General features: G+C 38.9%; 1 protein-coding gene across 1 annotated transcript; it reads right to left on the bottom strand.

Moving 5' to 3' along the window:
• Nucleotides 1–297: 297 nt before the first annotated feature.
• On the bottom strand, nucleotides 298–15094 carry LOC103728069 (olfactory receptor 50-like). Its single transcript, XM_029559208.1, is given in 5 exon segments — nucleotides 298–1252; nucleotides 8463–8477; nucleotides 12601–12608; nucleotides 14641–15031; nucleotides 15033–15094. Coding segments are annotated over 5 exon segments (1431 nt in total).
• Nucleotides 15095–22821: the final 7727 nt, after the last annotated feature.

The following is a 22821-nucleotide window of genomic DNA, read 5'->3' as shown; positions in this document are numbered from 1 at the left end:
CATACATGTAGGCAATAGGCTCAAATACATAAAATAAAAATAATTTTTAAAAAATTAAAAATGTATATTTGGCCTTAATAAAGATGACAGAGTATAAGGGCTCCAGTGGGGGTGGCTGTAAGAGCATGTTGGTGGGGAAGGGTATATAAGGATAATTAAGATTGTTTGACATATTCTGTATAAAATACACAAAGATTCAACAAAAACAATTTTTTTAAAAATTGCACTGAACAAACCAGACACTCTGAGAAGAAGGACGCCCATGGGGATCAAGAAGGAATCACATCCACATGGGAATCATAAGACTGAGAAACTTCTACTGAGGATATTTCTCAGAGCCCCTTTCATATCTCGATTCCTCAGACTGTAGATAAAGGGATTCAACATGGGTATGAACAGAGTGTACATCACAGTGACAATAACATCTTTGTCATTAGTGTCATTGGAGGAGGGGACAAAGTATAGCCCCATGATGGCTCCATAGTACAGAGAAACCACAGAGAGGTGAGAGCCACATGTGGACAATGCTTTGCAGATTCCTTTAATGGAGGGAGTTTTCAGGATGGTGGCCCCAATGCGGCCATATGAGACCAGAATACAGATGAATGGCACAGTAATGACCACTGTTCCTACAGGAAAGATCACAAGCTCATTGATGGTGGTATCTGAGCTAGAAAGCTTAAGTAATGCAGAGAGATCACAGAAGAAGTGGGGGATAGTGTTGTCTCTAAAGTGAGAAAGATGAGCTAGGAGAAGGGTGTGCACAAGAGCACTGGCAGTAGACAAGACCCAGGACACAATCACTAGCAGGACACAGAGGTTCTGGCTCAAGATGGTGGTATAGTGCAGGGGGTGGCAGATGGCCACATACCTGTCATAGGCCATTGAGGTCAGAAGGAAGCTGTCAATACCCCCAAAGAATAAGAAAAAATATACCTGGGAAACACACCCAGTGTATGAGATGGAGTGGCTCTGTGTCAGCATGTTCATGAGCATCTTTGGAGCTGTGACTGATGAGAAAGAGATGTCTGTGAAGGCCAAGTGCCTGAGGAAGAAGTACATGGGGGTGTGGAGGCGAGAGTCCACCCTGATGAGCAGGATGATGAGCAGGTTCCCCAGCACCGTGGTCAGGTACATGATCAGGAACAGGGTGAAGAAGATGCCCTGCTGCTCTGGCTGGATGGGAAGCCCCATGAGGATGAACTCAGACACACTGCTCTGGTTCCCCTTCCTCATGTTCTTCTTTATTTTTCTGGAGACGAAAAAAACCCAGAAAGAAATATGAAAGAGAACTAATTATGATTCTTGTATTATAAAACATCATTTTAAACTAACTAGTGTACATTTCACTTCAATATCTCACATTTTGTGATGATCTAATGGATTAGTGATTATCTGGATAGGGAATGGCACTTGTCCACCTAGAAACCAAACAAGACAACATCTTTTGGATAAACCATGAACCAATGGAGTGATCATCAGGTCAACTTTTGGATTTCAGGAGTGCATAATGAGTAGAGACTAGAGATCCAGGGAATGGGAATGTCTGCTCATGATTCTGATAAATTCATTTCATACAAGGCTAACATGATATGGAAGCTTCTTCTTAAGTGTTCTTTAAAAGGAGTCTAGACACATTTACTTCTCACCATTCATTAAAGAAGCTTTCTTTTTGCAACAAGTATAGACTATTACAGAGTTCCACAACTGGTTAAACACAGAGAATAAGCGCCTGTGTGATGCCCAGCCCTAAGTGACACACTACAGTGGAACCTCTACACCTAAGGTGCATAGAACATAGAAGAACAAGAGGCAGAGAGAATACGAATGCATCCCTCAACTCGCCAGCAAAACTTCCTTAGGCAACAGAGTGCCATGCACATAAAAAAACCACAACTAGTCAACATGTAGAGAATAAGAGACTTCAGAGTGTGTGTCCCTGGATAGGACTCCTATATTAAACCTCACCCACCCAGACCATTGCAAAAGAGGGGGCAGACAAATTATAAAAGTCAGGGGTGGTGAATGACCACAAAGAAGCAGAATTTTCCAGGCTTCTGGGAACTTGCTCATATGAACATACAGCAACGGTGAAAGCATGCACAGGACCCATGCAAACTCAAACCAGAAAAAAACCCCAGCATAGAACTGGGGAAATGGGCAAGAAGCCCCAACCTTAGCTCAGGTACTATTGGCAGCTGATCACTGCTGGGTGAGGGAGAGTCTATCTTCTTTAAGAGAGTGATGCTAGATAGGCTGACCAGGCACCAGTGGATGAACTCACACCAAGAGACATCTGGGGGTCAAAAGTTTGACCCGATAGGCCTAAACATATATGACAGAATTCATGAAATATGATGGGTGAGTTGGGTGGTACAGATTGGGGAGGATATCTCCATATGATTAAGATGTATTGTATGAAATGCACAAAAAGTCAATAGTCTGAAATATAAGACTCTGTCATATAAAAATTGAATATTTGGGCACTACAGTTAAGCCTCTGATCAGGACTCGGAAACACAAGGATCAGAAAATATTCAAGACCTGGGCAAGTTATAGAAGTTTGTATAATTATTTATGATCCTGAGCATATAGGCCTTTACTGGCATACTAAAATGTTCTATTCTGTTCTGGAGCAACAGTACCAGGAATAAATAGTTTAAGAAGCAATAAAATATTTTAAATATTTTGCCATTTAATAGCTAGAGATTGGACGTAGCCAAGGGAAGGGCGAGCACAGGAATCTGAAGGTCAGATTATTGCAGGAGTTTAGGTACAAAATACCTGTTTTATGCCTGGACTGTGGCAACAGAGTTTAGTAAAATCACAGAGACTGGGGATAAATTTGGCCAAAAATATAGAAATATCTAATGAAGGTTAAAAACAAAGATACTTTTTTCTGCTATTGTCTGAAAATTTAGATATACGATCACTTTGAGAGAGATTATTTTGTACAGAGTTTTGATTTAATTCTATCATTTCAAAATTTAGATGAGCACTCAATTCAAGATAAACTAGGTAGAACTAGCTATCATATTCTGGTTTGAAGAATGGTAGGCTTGAGAAATCAATAGCACACTCTACACACACTGGCATATGCACATCCAAACACAAGCATCATACTTTAGTGTAAACACTGTGCCTGCTCTGATAGGACCCTTTATATCAAGAGCATAGTTACCTTCAGACACAAGGCATGGAATGATTCTTCCATTTCTCACTAAAAGGCACCAAACACAGTGAAACAGATGCTCAGAGTTTCATTATGACCAAATTATAAACTTAGACTCAAACCAGATCTTATCATTATGCCGATACGCTTTCATTTGCAGTTCCTCAAACTGTGGGTGGTTTTAATGTAACGAAACATAAAGAAGACCCAGGGAGCAATTCCACCATCATCAGCTCCAAATTGGAAACAAACAGGATATAATTATTATATTTCCTTTGGCTCCCTTGGGGAAGAAAACCAATTATTAAGTCAGGTGTAAGAGATTTTAGACTTAGAATAATAATAATAAGTACAAGGCAGTCATTAGAAATTTATTGACTCACAAAACTTGTTGCCTTTTAAATTTATACTGAGGAGAATGTGGTTAAGAGTTCATAATGAAGCAAGCTGGAGGCCCTCTGATAGGCAAAGTCCCTTGCTTCTGAGCCCCACGTCACTTCAAAAACACTGTAAACATCTTTCCTTGATTATCTGATAAGAGTAAAGGAAATTATATCTCATCATGATCCCTGGGTCCTGGGGAATGGAATGTTGTTTGTATAAATATCATTCTCTTACCCAAAAGAGATCCAGTTGGCATTTCATTGTACAGTATTTCTCACAATACTATAAAGCAGCCATTTAATGTATTTTTCTACTCAGCTCTTAGAAAGTGGATTACGTCTACTTCATACATCTCCAAATTCATTTCTTCAAAGCTTGATAGAAAATTAATAACACATACTCATGTTTAAGATCTATGAATATTTGTAAGTATTAATTGGTTCTTTTTATACTAAAAACCAATCTATACTTTGAACTAATATATGGATAAAGAAACCGTGTTAAAAGCATTTAGACCTGAAGAATAGTCTCCAGGTCATTATGGTTATCTTTTATCCTGTACACAATGCTTCATTTTACCTACCTAGTGTTTCAGAAACTAAACACAACTAAATTTCTTTCATAAACAAGACTATTATTACACTCCCTCTTTTTCGCTATTCATGAAAATTTTATTTTTGGTCTTACTGAAACAGGGTCTTTCTGTAGCTCCAGCACCTGGAACTCACTATGTAGACCAGGCTGGTCTCAAACACAGAGATCTGCCTGCCTCTGCCTCCTGAGTGCTGGGATTAAAGGTGTGTGCCATCATACCCAGCCCATATTTTAAGAAGTTTATGAATCTGAATGATTTCTCTCTTTATTCAATACTATGAGAAAAAGTATCTCATAGACTAACAGTTAACATTGTTGTTTCCAGAGAGTCCAGACACCTACATCTTCTATATCCTCTTCTAACCCAGGTTATTCTATCCTTGGCCCTGTTCACGATAGCTTATTGTTTGCTAATGGATTATACTCACTTTGCATGTGAACCAAGTTGAAATATTAAAAATGTATCTCTCAGGCAGGAGAGATGGCTTAGCAGTTAAGAACACTGAGTGCTCTTGCAGAAGACCAAGGTTTGAGTCCCAGCACCCACATGGCAGCTAACAACTGTCCATAACTCCAGTTCCAGGGAATCCGACAGCCTCTTCTGTCCTCCATGTGCATTGCATGACATGGGTGCATTTACCTACATGCAGGAAATACACACATACACATAAAATAAAAATAAGAAAAATTATTTTAAAAAATGTATCTCTCAACCCTCACAACCAAAGCCTCCTCATGTAACAGAGTGAAATGCATACAAAAGGTCACAACTGACCAAGGTGTAGAGAATAAGAGATTTCAGAGTGCATATCCCTCATGGCTCAGGGACCATTGCGGAAGAGGGGGTGGAAAGATTGTAAGAGTCAGGATTGGTGCACGAACATAAGGAAACAGAGGTTTTCAGGTCTCTGGGAACTTGCTCATATGAACTTGCAACAATGGTGACAGCATGCACAAGATCCATGCTGACTCAATCAGACAAAAATCCAGCATAGAATTGGGGAAATGGACAGCAGGCCCCAACCTTAGCCCAGGAACTATTGGAAACCAATTAATTTGGGGTGAGTGAGAGTTGATCTTCTTCAAGGGAGTGATTCTAGATTAGTCGACTAGACTCCAGTGAATGAACTTGCATTGAAGGACATCTAAATACAAAAGCTTGACCAGATAAGCCTTAACATATGTTTTAGAATGCATAAAACCCTGTGGGGGGCTATGAGGGGAGCAAATGAGGGAAGGGCTCTAAATATCATTAAGTTTTATTGTATGAAACACAAAAACAATAAAAATATACATTAAAAAGAAAACCTAAGAAATAATATTAACTGATTTCAAAGGAAGGAACTTTAAATGGACTGATCACCACTTAAAAAGATGGTCAAATTCAACAATAATCACAGGAAGGCAAATCTTCAATGAGATTCAGCTTAAGTCTGGAGAGATGGCTTAACAGTTAAGAACTTGTACTATTCTCTCAGAGGATCTGAGTTCAATTCTCAGCATCCATGTCAGACAGCTCACAACTGCCTGAAACTCCAGCTCCAGGGGATCCATCACTCTCTTCTGCCCTCTGCTGGCACCCACATGCACATGTGCATACTCTCACACAAGTGTGCACACACACACACACGTACACGTAAATTTTAACTTAATTTTAAAATTCAGCTTCTGTCAAGACATTAGAAATATTAAATTGAGGTTTCTCATTGTGACAATCCTGTGTGAGTGGAAGTCTTAGTCACTTGGAGTAGAGAAATATGACATTCTGAATTATGGCTGAAAATGTGAGTTTCTGTGCACCATTCAGTACATATTTAACTGGAGACAAACAAGAAGCAAATATCTACAATTCCACTTGTTTTCATTCAAATGACAATTTCACTCCTCTTTATAGCTGAGAAAAACTCCATTGTGTTGTATATATGCTACATTTTCTCCATCCACTCAACTATTCAGGGATGCGTGGGTCAATTCCATATTTGCTATTGTGCATAGTTCCATGGTAAACATGGGTATGCAGGTAATCCTATACTTGGCTGACTTATTCCTTTGAGTATAGACACAGAACATACATGAAGTCTAGTTTTGATTATTCAGTGAACTTTCATCCTGGTTTCAATAGTGCCTACACTACTTTACAATCCTAACAGCAGTGCACATGGAGTCCTTTTTTCCTACATCTCCACCAACATTTGTCATTTGTTCTAGGTGACAGCCATTCTGACTGGGATAAGATTAAATCTTAATGCAGTTTTCCCCTCTATTTCCTTGATAGCTAAGGATGTTGACCATTTTTTCATATACTTGCAGGTCGTTTGTACTTCTTTTAATAATTTTTGTTAAATTCATTTGTCCAGATTACTTTGGTGTTCTTTTTAGGCTTTTAGCTTTTATATATTTTGAGTATTAACCCTTTTTCAGATGGCTAGTTGGCAAAACTTTTTCTCCTGTTCTGCATCTGTTTCTCAGGCTGTCATTTCCTTTACCATACAGATATTCTGTTTCATGTAATCTCATTTCTCAGTTCGTACTATTATTTCCTGGGCTATTGGAGTCTTTTGCTGAAAGTCCTTCCTAGATCTTAAGTGTTTCCTTTGTTTTCCTCCAGTACCTTCAAAGTTTTAGGTCTTTTATTAAGGACTTTTATTCATTTTGAATTAATTTTTTGTATAGAGTAGAAGATAAGGATCTAGTTTCCTTCAAAACACATGTGGCTATGCAATTTTCCCAGCCCCATTTGTAAGAGAGCTTTCTTTTATCCAGTGTCTGTAACTGACTCATTTTTCCTGTTGTCTTACCTAACTCTATGGGTCTATGTGTCTATTTTGTGCCTGTTTCATGCTGGTTTTACTACTACAGCTCTCCAGCATAATTTGAATCAGATATTGTGATGCCTCCAGCCTTGCTCTTTCTGCTCAGGATTTGTTTATTCAACAGCTTTTGTGCTTCCGTGTGAACTGTAGGATTGTGTTTTCTAATTCTGTGAAGACTATTATTGAAATTTTGATGGGGGATTACATTGAATCAGTGAACAATTTGGGCTAATATGAAAAATTAAAAAGTATTAATTTTCCAACAAATGACCATGTAATTCTTAAGGTTCAGATAGCTCTCCCCCCTCACCAACAGGATCCCAAGGACTTCTCATGCTCCTGAGAAAAGGGAACAGCGCTGATAAGCACCTTGGTCTTTGAATCAAGAGAAGAAGAATTTTCTCCACTGTTTGGCCAACACAGCAGGCTTCCCCTTTGATCTCTAAAGAGGACAGGTTTTAACAGTTCTGCTATCCCACTTCCCCCACCCCAACTTTTAAAAAAATACAACTTCCCACCTTCTGCAGGAGGCAGAAGCCTCCCTTTTTAAAAGACCCCAGCTCAAGACCTGGGCAGACATTTTCCCTGCCCGGAAGGGAATCTGTCCCATGTATTCCTTTGCTAAGAAACCCTATTTTGATGGAGTTTTATCTGTGTCATGGTGCCTTCCTCCTGATCAATCCTATTAATCAAACAGCAACTTTTTTACCTATCGATAGTCTTTCTAACTTTTTACATCCTCTCCGGTTTTACATCAGCATTTTAAAATTTTTATTGTAAAGATCATCCCATGGTAAAATTCATTCTTAAGTATGTTATATTTTTGTAGTTATTGGAAATAGGATGATAATCTTGATTATTTTCTCAGTAATTTAGCTGTGAGTGAGTGTAATAATCAGGGAATCAGGGTTCTCCAAAATAGCTATAGATTTTTATTTGGTGATTTCTGTGTCCTGAAACTTTACTAAATTTTATTACCAATTCCCACAATTTTAAGTAATCTCAGGTTCTTCTACATATAAAATCATGTTATCTACACAAAGAGATCATTTAACCTCCTTCCCTATTTTGATGCCCTGTAACTCTTTCTCTTCCATTATTGCTTTGGCTAAGATTTATAATACTACATTGAGGAGCTTGAGCAATAATTCTGTGGTCAAGAGTACATAGTGCTCTTACAGAAGAGCCCAGTTTGATTCTTAGCACACACATTGGGCAATTCTGAATCACCTGTAATGTCAGTGGATCCAATGCCCTCTTCTGGCCTCTATAGGCAACTGCACATACACATGTATAGACACACACATATACACAATAAGATAAATCTGAAGAAGGAAAAAAATAAAAGGATACCAAACTGAGCTAGGGCTGGCAAGATGACTCAACAAAGAAAGGGGAACTATCCTCTGGAGCCCATGTAAAAGTAAGGAGAGAGGAGACCCTTATGCTTCATTCACATTCTGGCCACCAAATAATACACAGTCTCTTCCATTTGGAACAACGTGTGAACTAGACTCAGCTACGTTAGTAAAAAATGGAGTAGCTGCTTCCCTGTAACACTGTCATGGATCACAAAATCTAGGTAGACAACCAGCCAGCTCAGCCACAAATAGCCAGCAAAGACAAGATAAAATGCTTTGCTTCATTAGTGACTGGCAACATCAAAAGCAAAAATGCAATGAGATTTGCCATTCGTTTTACTTTTATTTTTTTCTTCAAAATGTTTTATTGTATTTTTGTGCATTTCATACAAAACATCTTAATCATTTTTATATCCCCTCCTCTATCCACTCCCTCCTATATTTGTCCTCCCAACTGGATTTCATACATTTTGTCATTTAGGTTAAGGCCTATCGAGTCAAGTTAGTGTACTCAGACGTCCCTCAGTGCAAGTTTATCCACTGGGCTCTAGTCAACCTACCTAAAGTCACTCCCCTAAAGAAGATCATCTCTCCCTCACCCACCAGTAATCAGCTGCCAATAGTTCTTCAGTTAATATTGGGGCCTGCTGCCCATTTCCCCAGTTCTACGCTGGATGCTGATTTTTGTCTCAGTTTTCAGAGGTCTTGTGCATGCTGATAGCCAAAAACACACGGTTGGAGAGGTCATAGCTCTTAAATAAAGCCCTAAGGCTGTCACATCCCTAAACAAATGTAATTTCTTACTATATACTAAATATGGATCCCTATATTTACAGACAAGTATGCCGGTCACCACTCATCAAAGAAGCTTCTTTTGCAACAGACAGACATTATTACAGAGTTTCACAACTTGTCACACACAGAGAATAAGTATCTGTGAAATGCCTAACCCTAAATGACACATCCATAATGGAACCTCTACCCCTATGGCTCACGAACCACAGAGGAATAAGGGGTAGAGAGAATACTAATGCATCTCTGAACTCCCATCAGCAAAGCTCCCTCATGCAACATAGGGCAATGAACACAAAAGACCACAAATGGACAAAACATAGGGAATAAGAATCTGCAGAGTGTGGATCCTTGGACAAGACTCCTATATTAAACTCCACTTTACAAAACATTTAAATCTGCCAACACCAACGTTAGTTTACAAGGTAAATAGGAACATCCATCCTACCTGACCTCAGTCTCTCCTATCAACATCTTGCATGGTATAGTACATTTGTTGTAAAAATAAATATTGATAGTTTAATATCAAATCCATAGTTTATATCAGAGTTGCCTCTTTGGGTTGTACAGATGTAGTTTCTTTGTTTTCTTTTTTCTTTTTTTTTTTAATTTTTACAAGTTCATCAGGACATATATCCAGAGTCACGTCATGCAGAAAATGTTTCTCTCTTAGCTCTATGCGTTCACTCTGCTCCTTCTCCCATATCAGACCCTCAAAACCATCCATCATTTCACCATCTATAGCTTTTCAGTTTTACACTGGCTATATGTACAAGAATGTTTGTAGCACCATTGTTCATAATACAAAATACGCAAAGAAAGTCCCCAAAACAGAGATGATGAATATATTGGTGTCTCACCAGGGAATATAAAAATATATAGATAAATCTAACAAAGAAAATATTAGAAAATAAATGCAAAATGTAACAGGATTAACTGTCTTATTTCATTGATTCAGTCCTAGCAATGTGGTCATGAGAGATTAGAGTACATGTGAATGTCAGAGTAATGACCACTGTTCCTACCATGAGGATAGCTAGCTGATTGATGGAGGTGTCTGAGTTAAACTTTTTAATTAAGTTTACTAACAACAATAAGAACAAAGTTTATGACAAATTAAACACAAAAGTAAAGTCATTAACCTATCCAAAGAAAATTTTTCCTTATATTGAAGAAAGAAAAAGAGCTTTGCTACAAAAGCTAGGAACTCTCCAAAGGAGAATAACAGTTGTAAAGATATTGCATATTTCTAGAAAAAAAGATTCCATTAGAAAAGGAAAACTATAAAAAAAACTGTTGTGCAGGTGTGTTTGTTAAAACTCTGAGAATCTTAAGATCAGCAAAGAAATTAAAGACAGGCAAAAGCTACATCTGGGATGAAAGTGTACCTTTCACTCCTCATCAAAGAAGCTTCTTTTTGCAACAGATGGAGACGATTTCAGAGTTCCAGAATTGGTCAAATGCAGAGAATAAGTGTTTGTGAGGTGACACATTTTCAATGGAACCTCTACACATAGGATGAATGCCTCTGTCACCTCTTACCAGAGAAATTACCTGATGCAGCAGATGGTGATTAACACAGAGACCCACAATCAGCCAATGTGAGAGAACAAGAGGCTGCAGACTGCTTATCCCTGAATAGGACACCTATCTCCAAGCCTCTGCCTCCCAAGGCTCAGGGATCATTGTGAAAGATGAGGTAGAAATATTGAAAGAGCCAGAGATGGTGGACGACCGCAAGGAAACAGTGTTCCAGACAGCTAGTCGTTTACTCATATGAACACACAGCATTGTTGACAGCATACACAGGAAATCTCAAATCAGAAAAAAAATCCCAGCAGAGACATGTGAAAGTGTGTGAGAAATCTGAACCCAACCTAAGGAACTTTTGGCAGTTGATGGCTGCTGGGAGGGGAAAGACAGTGTCTTACAGGGATGGGACTCTAGGTAGTTCCAGTGGATGGACCTACATTGAATGACATTTGAGGACATAAATCAGACTCTATAGATCTTGTTTTTTATATATGAAAGTACATTAAACTGGGCATTGGGGGACATGTGAATAGGAGAAGGGATCTAAACACCATCGAACTATGTTGTATGAAAATTACAAAAAGTCAAAAAAAGAAAAATAATACTGTGTTTGCAATCACCAAAAGGAAGAAAATTTAGCAATTTCATGTTTATTTTGAGGCTCTATGAGGACAATGACTAGGCTAGCATTAAGGAAGCCAGCAGCATGGCTGGGTGGCATAATTGCTTTGACCTTCCGTTTGCAGAAGCCCTTCCATTGTCTTCTTGATGCTGAGGCTGTGCACAGTGACTATTTGTCATCTGAGTCTCCTCACTGCTTTTCTTTTTTTTTTTCAATGTATGTTCTTATTGAATTTCTGTGAATTTCATACAATATATCTTACTTATATCTAGACCCCTCATCCCTGTCTGCACTCCCCCATAGCCCACTCACAGGATTTCAGGCATTCTGTCATATATGAAAAGTTTTATTGAGTCAAGTTTGTGTACCTGGATGTCTCTTGGTGTGAGTTTATGCACTAGAGCCTGTTCACCCTATCTAGCGTCACTCCTTTAAAGATCAACTATCCCACATCCAGCAGTAGTTAGCTACCAATGGTTCTTCAGCTAAAGTTGGGGCCTCCCAAACAACTAAATGTTCCTCAACGGATGAATTAATAGTGAGAATGTGATACGTTTACACAAAGGTGCTCTACTCAGTAGTATAAAAAGACATCATGAAATTTTCAGGTAAATGGATAGAACTAGAAACTGTTCTACTAAGTGTAGCAACAGACTCAGAAGAACAAGCGACATATGTTCTGTCTCATTTATGGATCTAGGCTCTGAATCCTTATATGTGAGTGTATATCCTGATGTAACCACAGGAGTCAGAAAAATGGAAATGGAGGTAAAGAGAAAGTCTGAGAGAGGGATATAGTAGGAAACGGATGTTATCAGGGGGACAAGGGGGAAAATGGGGCATATTTAACAAAGAAGGGAGAAGGGAAGAGCATAGAAGGAATCATGGGGGTAAAAGGAGATCAAGAGAGGTAGAATAAGAGGAGACAGGTATTTCAAGGGAAAATGTGAAAAGTAGGAGCAATTTACTGGGGAGGAATGAGGACAGGTTAGATGGGAACCCTGGGAGAGAGAGAGAGAGAGAGAGAGAGAGAGAGAGAGAGAGAGAGAGAGCTTTAGTGATATGAAAAACCATGGGAAGTGTATTTGTTCAAAAGCCTACTGAAAAATAGACATATAATATGTGTTCATGAGTGCATGTGTACAGCTGGAGCTGTCTAACAAGAAATACAGTGCCAGACAGCAGAAACATCCCTTTGAGTTGTTGGTCAGGATTGGTCCATGAGACTCCCAAATGACACCACCTGTTGTCACAGCCTTTGATTGTCTCCCAGAATTAGAAGGTAAGACCTTTTTGCTCAAGGATATAATAGGACATAGGACTTGAAACCTGGAAGCCTCCTCCCCAAAGGCAAGCTCTCATAGTTTTGGAGGACACTATGCAAGCTGCTAAGGGAAACAAATCAATCAATGGTCCAACTCCAGCTTTAAAGTCCAATAATCACAACAATGACTGGAACAGCACACTATATCAGTGCAGTAGTGACACATTATTCTTGGGGGTAATCAACAACTATCTAATTGGACTTAAAGCCCTCTCAGTGGAAGGGAACTCGTGGGTGGCACTCTAAACATAGCTAAATACAAATGGCTGGAGTGATCATAGATCCTAGAGAAAACCGTACATCTATCACATCCTTAGATAAATGTATTTTTTACTATATGCTAAATATGGTTTACTAGCAAGTATGCCAATCACTACTCATAAAAGAAGCTTCTTTTGCAACCGACGGACATTAGTACAGAGTTCCACAACTGGTCACACATAAAGAATAAGTGTCTGAGAGATGCCCAGCCGTAAGTGACACACCTACAACGGAACCTCTATATTGAAGCCTTGTGGAACAGAGTGGAACAAGGGGTAGAGAAAATACTAATGCTTCTCTCAGTTCTCACCAGTGAAGATTCCTCACGCAACAGGGGGGTGATGTACAAAGGTCATAACTGGCCAAAGTGTAGAGAATAAGAGACTATAGAGTGTGTATCCCTGAATAGGACTCCTACTAAACCTCACCCACCTATGGCTCAGGGACCACTGTAGAAGAAGGTGCAGAAAAATTGTAAGAGCCAGGGTTGGTACATGGCCGTAAGGAAACAGAGTTGTATAGGCTCCCGGGAACTTGATCATATGAACTTACAGCAATGGTGACAACATGCGTAAGACCCATGCAAACTCAAAACAGATAAAAACCAGCATAGAACTGGGAAAATGGGCAGGAGGCTCACTGCATTTCTGAGCATTCTTTCTAACTTTCTTCACATTTTAAAATTACCTATCTCCTGGGACTTGTTTCTGATTGCTGAGATTTATAAACATAAACTAATACAACAGGGTTTTTTTTCCTTCACATAGTTACTTTGACTCAAAACTGAATAAAATTGTCATTCTTTTTCATCAGAATCTTGTTCCCAAAATTTGGAATCAGCCTCATTTTATTCATGATTTTTCTCCTGGAAAGATGACTGAGACATAAGAGTTCCTTTATTTCTATTTGAATGGATGAGTAAATAAGTAAATGAATGAATGAATGGAATAGAACCCTCTATTTCTTTCTTGGGACAATTATCATACATTGTTGGCATCATCATAAAATATATAATCAGTTTATTCATTGTCAGAAAAAGCAATCTACAAGTAACTATTTCATAGCTATGCAATGGTATTTACTATTTTTTAACCTGTAACATAACATACTTAAGTTTCTTCCTTGTAGAGTTAATATCCAAAATGAGGTACATGTGCTTAACCAAAAATAAATGTTCACAAAACAAAAAAGAGTATCATATCATGATTCACCAAAAAAAAAATCCAAACAATTCAGAGATGAAAGGATACATGTGGGTTTGAAAAGAAATCATGTCACTTCATGAAAAACACAAGATGTATCATGTTATCATGTTGAGAAGTTTCTCCTACTAGGATATTTCTCAAAGCTCCTTTCAAATTCCGATTCCTCAGACTATAAATAAAGGGATTCAGCATGGGGGGTGACCAGACTATACATTACATCCACAATGCCAATCTTGTCATCAGTATTATTAGAAGGGAAAAAATACAGCCCAATAATGGTTCCACAGTACAGGGATACCACAGAGAGGTGAGAGCCACATGTGGACAAGGCTTTGCAGATTCCCTTGGCAGAGGGAGTTCTCAAGATGGTGGCCCCAATGTGGCCATAAGAGATGAGAACACACATAAACGGCACAGTAATGACCACTGTTCTTTCAGTGAGGATAACCAGTTCATTGATGGTAGTGTATTAGCTGGCCAGCTTAAGTAAGGCAGAGAGGTCACAGAAGAAGTGGGGCAGAGCACTATCTCTAAGGAATGAGATATGGAGTAAAAGGAGGGTGTGCACAGGACAATTACAAAGGCTAAGACCCAGGACACAATGACTAGCAGGAAACAAAGGCACTGGCTCATGATGGTGGCATAGTGCAGGGGGTGACAGATGGCCACATACCTGTCATAGTCCATTGAGGTCAGAAGGAAACTTTCAAGACCACCAAACAATAAAAAAAAATCCTGAGAAATACACTCAGCATATGAGATGGATTGGCTCCATGTCAGAATATTCATGGGCATCTTGGGTACAGTAACAGATGATAAAGAGATGTCATAAAGGGCCAAATGGCTGAGGAAGAATAACATGGGGGTGTGGAGGTGAGAGTCCAGCCTGATGAGCAGGATGATGAGCAGGTTCCCAAGCAGTGTGGTCAGGTACAAGGCTAAAAACAGGGCATAGCACATGTCTTGCTCCTAGCAGGATGGGGAGCCCCAGGAGGATGAACTCAGGCACACTGCTCTGATTATCTCTCCTCATGTTCTTCTTTTCTTTTCCTAGAGATAAAATCAGATGGAAATGTGAAAGAATGAAAAGTCATTGTTACTGTTAGCTTATAAAAACAGTCCTAAACTCGTCAATGTGTGCATTTTAACTTGAATCCCTCAAGCTGGTGATGGTCTGAAATAATGATGTTGTTTGTCCAAGTGGGAAATAGCACATCTTTTGGGAAAGCCATGGACTGACAGAGTGATCATTAAATTAGACAGGTTCTAACTTTAGGAGTTCGAGTTCATGATGAACAGATGAAATTAGGAAGTTAATATATTCATTGTTTTAATAGACTATTACTTCACACAAGTCTAAAATGATGTAAAAGTGTGTTCTTAAGCAAGAATACAGGATTCCACCATTTACAGATGATAAATATGAGCATTCTACTTGACTTTTGGAAAGGAAACTACGGAGAAGAGAAAATTCAAGATCATGATCAGGCTGGGAAAGATTCAAAGTTTGACAATTGAAGAGGAGCCAGATTAGATAAGGGTTTATCTGCCGTAATTCAAAATTTCATTCTCTCCTAGAGCAACAGTGCACTGAAGAACAGGTTTAAGTAAAGAAGTGACTGGAAGTCACTGGGCAGAGCCTGCATCACAAGGCAAGACTCATAGCAACTGTCTGCATAGAAGATTGTTACAGGAGTTTAGAGTTTAGATACACAATAAATAAATAATAAATAAGAACCTGTTTAACACCTGACCTTGGGCAGCAGAGATTTGTGGTACAGTTTGGCAAAAACCACGAGGCCTAGTGGGGATTAAGACAGGCAAAGGGAGGTCTTTTTCTACTGTTCTCCTTCACATTAACTATGAAATCGGCTTGAAAGAAATAATTTTACTTGAAGATTTGAGGCTTTCCTTTCAAAATTAGAGTACAAATTTAATTTAAGATAGACTGTTATAAATGGAGCTGCACATCACACTCTTGTTTGAGGCGTAGATTCTAGAGATCAGCAGCCACACTGGAGACACACATCCATCAGCCACAGTCAAGCATAACAATCATGCTTTAGTATATATTCTATTCCTGCTTTGATACCACTCCTTTGCTGATGAACACAGATACCTTCATTACAAAGAAGAGAGAAGCTGTTCCCTTTCCTTCTAGAAGGCACAGAATATGATGAAACAGGTATAGTCTCTAAGGAGCTCAAAGGTCCTTTGCAGTAGGTAGATTATCAGTTCAGTGTCAAATAAGATAGATATAACCATACACTTTAGTTCACAATTCCTAATAAATTGAATGAGTTCTGATTTGACAAACATGCAGAGGACCCAGGGGACAATTCAACCATCCTCAGCTCCAAGGAGAGTACTCCAAGCAGAGTATAATTACTGCAATGAATTTGACTCCCTTGGGGAGAAAATTTACTGAGGCAGCCATAGGGAGTTCATCCTTAGAAGAACAATAATCACAATCTGCCATCAGAAACTTGGTGCTTCACAAAGCTTATTTTCTGAACTTGCACTTGGGAAATATTCTCAGAGTCTGTAATGAAGCAAGCTGGAGGCTGATTGTGATAATCAATGTCTCCTGCTTCTGAACCCCACCGGAAACATTTCCATACTTTCATTCTCTGACCATATGAAGAAAATTACATCTTATCATGACTACTCATCTCTGGGAAATGGAATATTATTTCTATAAATATTACTCTCTAGCCCAAAATAGTGGCACTGTAATTCCAATGGTGCAAAGTTTTCAGAACATCATGAAATAACCATTTGATGTATTTTTTCACTCTTCCTCAGAAAGTTGACTCTGAATCCACTTCTCACATCTTCAGCTCCATTTCTTCAATTCCTGTTAAAAATTAATATCATGTCATTATTCAATACAAATAAATATGGCTATTTATAAATCATTTTTATTTTAGGGGATGGTTTTAATGTGGTTACAAAGAAAATTTGAAACATAATACAGAATTTAGGATACAAACAGTTAAATCATAGGATAAAGCAATTTATATGGAAGTGGATAAATTGCTTTGGGAAGACTGAATTTACAAAGTGTTTCATACAGAACATCTCAAACTATCTTGATCATCTTTATATCCCCATCCCTACTGGCACCCTCTCATAGCCTCCCCCACTGGAGCCCATATACTCTGTCTTCACTGTTAAGGCCCACTATGTTGTCAGGGTCCCCAGCTGTGCCCCAGTGCAAATCTGTCCACTGTGCTAGTCAGCCGATCTAGAGTCCCTTGATTTAGGAGGATCAGCTCTTCTTCATCTAGTAGCAATCAGTTGCCAACATTCCTTCAGACAAGATTTGGGTCTGCTGTTCATTTTCCCTCTTCTATGCTGGGTTATTGTCTGCCTGAGTTTGCATGGAACTTGTATATGCTGACACCATTGCCATAGAATCATATGAGCAGGTTCCCAGGAGCTTGTAGAACTCTGTTTCCACATGGCCATGTACCTCCTCCCTGGCTCTTACAATCTTTCCACCCCTCTCTTCTGTGATGGTTCTTGAGCCTTGGGTGGTAAAGTTTAATAAAGAGGTCCTGTCCAAGGACTATTTTTTATCAGACTCTTGATCTCTACACTTTGGCCATTTGCAACTTTTGTGTTCTTGGTCCTGCACTGCTTGAATGAGCTTCATTATTGAGAACTGAGAGATTCATTAGTGTCCTCTTCTTTATCCCTGTCCTATGTTCCATGAGCCTTAGGTGTAGAGGTTGCATTGTAGATGTGTCCCTTAGGCCTGGGCAATTCATAGACAATGTTGATGAGTGACCAGTTGTGGTACTTGGTGATAGTCCCTGACCGGTACAAATGAGCTCCTTTGATGAGTGGTGACTGGGATATTTGTCTGTAGATATAAGGAAACATATTTTGCATAGAGTAAGAAATCACGTTAGTCTAGAGGTGTGACAGTCTTGGGATTTTCTCTAAGATCTGTGATCACTCCAGCCATGTGTATTAGGTTATGTTTACAGTATCAAACTTGAGTTTCCTCCTTGATTGGTTATTTTTCTGTTGAAAATAAACTTGTTGTTTGAACTGCTATTTGAATGAAGAAACGTAAGTATTTTTACATTTCAGAAATGGTTGGTTACCCTGATGATCAATGTCACCATTGACCTTCCTTTTATCCCTGTCATCGAGGTTAACAAAATTCTTTTGTCAAACTAAAGAACATCATTATATCTCCCTCTGTTCCTACACTCATGACAATTTTTTAAAGTTAATGAATATAAAGTTAATCATGTTTAACTTATTAAACATGATGAGAAAGCTGATCTTTGTATCAACAGGTCGTGTTATTATACAAATGCAGTTCTTTTTTGAGCAAGCATTATTATGTGTTATGTGACTGCATGTGTTCTTTTTGTACAATGGATAAGATAAAAGGCTTTATTATTTTTTTTATTATTTCTTGAGTTTAGGTTTGATTTGTTCTTGAGTTCTTTTTTCCACATTCTTTTAAAATTTCTTTTTATTTTATTTTTTTTTTTCAAATCCTAAAAATTAAGGGATCACTTTATTCTACCAAAACATTCACTGTGCTTACAGAATTTTGCCTTTAAGGAAACACAATTCAATCTACTAAAATGTTAAAATTTTGGGGTATTTTAAAACCAAATACGCATATATCTAACTTCATCAACTGTCAATTCATGGACCATTTTGTTTCATCCAGATCCCTAAGAATTGGGGGCTTGAGAGATGGCTTAGTGGGTAAGAACACTGACTATTCTTGCAGAAGACCTGGGTTTGAATCTCTATGTGTATGGGTATTTTGGCTGCATATATGTAAGTGTAATGCCTACAGAGAACAGAGGAGGGCATAATAACCCCTGGAGCTGGAGTTAAGGATGGTTGTTAGCTGCCGTGTAGGAGCTGGGAACCACACGTGGATCCTCTGCAAGAGTAGCCAGTGCTATTAACTATAGAGTCATCTTTCCAGCCCCCTTTATAAAATTTCTTTTTAAAAGATCTTGAGCTGCGTCATTAAGACATTTAAATGTGCTTTCTGGGATTTGTAAGTAATATTTATATTGATTCACTGAGAATTTCATACAATGAATGTGCATCAGTTTCAGTCCCTCCATCTTCTCACAGACCCACCCACACCACCCTACAACCCTTCAATTTATGTTGTCTGTTATGTTAGAGCCTATCAAGTCTAATTTGTGTTCCTCAAATGCTCTTGGGGGTGGTTCCATTCATAAGAGGCTGGCCAAAATACCTGGCATCACAGTCTTTTTAACTTTTAAAAGAAACTTTGTTGAGAATTTCATACGTGCATATAAGGTGTTTTGGTGTTTTGATAACACTCTCTCCCCTCCAACACCTCCCATATTTCCCTTTCCCCTATCACTGTTTTCTGACAACTTCATGTTCTTTCTTTCTTTCTCTTTCTTTCTTTCTTTCTTTCTCTTTCTTTCTTTCTTTCTTTCTTTCTTTCCATTTTTGCTACTCTAACATTACCCCTCTGAAGAGATAACCCTAAAATCTTTTGGGGATTAGATAAGCACTCCCATTTTCAAATCCATGCCCACTCCCTCCCCTCCAACTCCTCCCATGTCTCCCCATCGCTTTTTTTCTGACAACTTCATGTATTCTTTCTTCTTCTTTAATTTTTTATGGGGCTTTTGGCTATTCTAACATTCCCCCTTATGAAGAGGTAACCCCAAACTCTTTTAAGGATTAGATAAAGACTCCCAAATGTTTTTGACGTTTTTGGCCTTTGGAACGAGTAGGTTGCGAAGAGGCCCAAGGACATTGTAAGTTTTAGCCAAGAAAGTGGCTACTTTTCTGTGGGGTCTTTTTACCCTGTCTAGACAGTTCCTACCTCCCATTCCTATCCACCACCCTCTGAAGAGATCACCCCAATTTCTGATAGGGAATCAGGATACAGACTGCTCTGGCTTCTTCCATGCTGAACAGGGATGCAGGGTAAGGCAACTGGGGTACCTCTTCAGTGGGTCTATCTAAAAGACTCCCAAATTACATAACTCTTATCTGTAGGAAGTTACAAGGGAAAGTCCTTCACTGGTGAATAGGGATGTGAAGGAGAAGTAAAGGCAAGAGTAGTTAGCATTACAAGTTCTAGACAGAGAACCAGAAAAAAGTCAGAACAGGGCAAAATTCTGATATGTTCATGTCAGAGTCCTTGAAGAGAGCTTCCAAAAGCATCCCTCTATTGGGTTCCTCCTCGTTTTTCTTTTGTCTTCCAAGGCTGGAAGACAATCACTCAAGAGTGATTGATTCAGGATTTGCTTTCAGGTATTTTGCTAGTTGTTGGGCTGATTAGAATCAGTATCAGTTCCCTCTCAAAGGCTTCTAGATAGGGGGGGAAAACAAATTTATTCTTCATTTTAGAACAATAGTGGGTTATATCCCTTAGCTATAAGTGGGCACTACAGTATTGTATCTGGGAAGTGTAATCCCTTGAACTCTTAAAGAAATATATTGATGACTTTACTCTTTGGTTATACTTTCCTTTTGGGTGTTTAAGATTATACAGTTGGCCCAAATAAATCAATTTATTCTTACACTTAAGGTCATTTGAGGATCTGTTCCTCAGGGGTCACATGGGCTTGGGAGGAGCTCCTGAGTCTTTTCTTTTAGCAGTTCCACCTACATGAAGTTAAGTCAAAGGTCCTGCTCAACCATATCCAGCTTACTTGGAATCATGAATGAGATGTTTCCTCTGAGTTGACTCTTCTCTTTATAAACAGGACACTGGTTCAAGTCCATCTCATAGGGTCTCTATGTCCTCCCTGAACAAGAGGACAGGTGGCTCACCACAGTTACAGGACATTTTGATTGATGTTTCATAGCCCCTTGGAACTTAGTTGACCTTGGAGGCAAGGGGCATAAACTGTCCTTTAAGTTCCTCTGATCAGATTAGTATAGGCCTCAAACTATGGCTGTTAAACATCCAATAAGGTTAGTTCCATCAGTCTGGTACTTTTAATTATTATGTGCTATGTAGATAAGGCTTGGGTAAAAAAAACAAATATTCTCAGATAAACTTTGACTTGATATATATTTTGTTCCTTAAACTAGTTGACTAATCTATGACCATAGACATTTTAAGATTATGTGTATATTATTTTTGTCTAATTCTTTATATATCATAAGAAACCTACACACACCTTCATCAATTGCTTAGGCTTTCTTATTTTTTCTGTTTGGACTCTGGCATCACACTCTGAAAGAACCGACTATCCCTTTTCAGCAGTAATCAATTGCCAGTTGTTTCTCAGCTAGGAATGGGGCTTCTTGGCCACCTCCCACCTCCATGCTGGAGTTTTGTCTAGACTGGACTTTCACAGTTTTTGTGAATGCTGTCACAAGGAATTTTGGTTTATATGGTAAACTACCCTGTTGTGTGCAGGGCATTCCTTGTATTCTTCTAACATCTCTGGTGTTTACCCCCCCACTTACAAATGACCCCTGAGCCTTTGGGAGAGAGAGTATGATAGAGGCATCCCATTTAGAGTCAAGGACTGCAGTTTCATATTTTTTGCACATTTCCATGGAAGGCCACAACTGCCCCAAATGTAGAGAATTATAAGCTGCAGAGTATGTGTCCTTCTGCTGGACTCATATTAAATCGCACCCACCCAGGGCTCAGGTACCATTGCAGAAGAGGAGCTGGAAAGATTGTAGAGCCAGTGGTAGTGCACAACCATAATGAAACAAGGCTCCTCCAGAGTCCTCCAGGCTCCTGGGAACTTGCTCATATGAACTTACTGCCATAGTGACAGTATGGACAAGACCCATGCAAACTCAGTCAGACAAAAACCAGAATGCAGTTGGGGAAAAGGGCAGGAGACTCCAACCTTAGCTGAGCAATTACTGGCAACTGACTACTACTGGGTGAGGGAGAGTCAATCTTTAAGGGAGTGATGTTATATAGGCTGACCAGGTTCCAGTGAATTAACTCACACCGAGAGACATCCAGGTATACAAACTTGACTAGACAGGCCTTAACATATATTACGGAATGCATGAAATCCTGTGTAGGGTGGGCTATAGGGCAGTGCATATAGGGGAAGGAGTCTAAATATGATTAAGATCTATTGAGTGAAATGCACAAAATTCAATAAAAATATACATTGAAAGACTCTGCAGTATTTAGGTAGAATATTCTGTAGATGTCTGCTAAGCTGTTCTTTTGGTCTATGATGCCATTTACCTCTGATGCTTCTTTATTGATTTTTTGTGTGGATGACCTGTCTATTGGCAAGAGTTGGGTGTTGAACACACTACATACTACAACTGTCTTGAAGTCAGTCTGTACCTTTGTGTCCAGTAGTGTTTGCTTTATTAAATTGGCTGAGTTAAACCTCAGTGCAGATATGACTGGAATTATAATAACCTCTTGATGGATTATTCTACAATCTACATGAAAAGATTTTTTAAAAAAGATTTTTCTTATTACTAATTATATGTATGAGGTGGGGGCATGTTCATGAGTGCAGGTGCCCACAGAGGCCTGAGGCACTGGATTTCCTGGAGTGGTTGTGAGACTCCTGACATTGGAACTGGGAACTGAACCCTGGTCCTTTGCAGGAACATTATGCATGATTAGCCACTGTGTCATTCCTCCAGTGCCTAAACTAATTGTTCTTATCTCCTCTAAGTTTGTCTTGAAGTCTACTTTATCATATATTAGTTTAACGACCTCTGTGTTCTATGACAAAACACTCTGGCTAATACTAACTTGAGGAGCAAAGGATTTATTTG

Source organism: Nannospalax galili, unplaced genomic scaffold (genome assembly GCF_000622305.1).
Source record: "Nannospalax galili isolate Female #2095 unplaced genomic scaffold, S.galili_v1.0 scaffold290, whole genome shotgun sequence".
Classification (NCBI taxonomy): Eukaryota; Metazoa; Chordata; class Mammalia; order Rodentia; family Spalacidae; genus Nannospalax; species Nannospalax galili.
The sequence above is the reverse complement of the archived record's forward strand: the minus strand, read 5'-3'. Positions and strand labels throughout refer to the sequence as shown.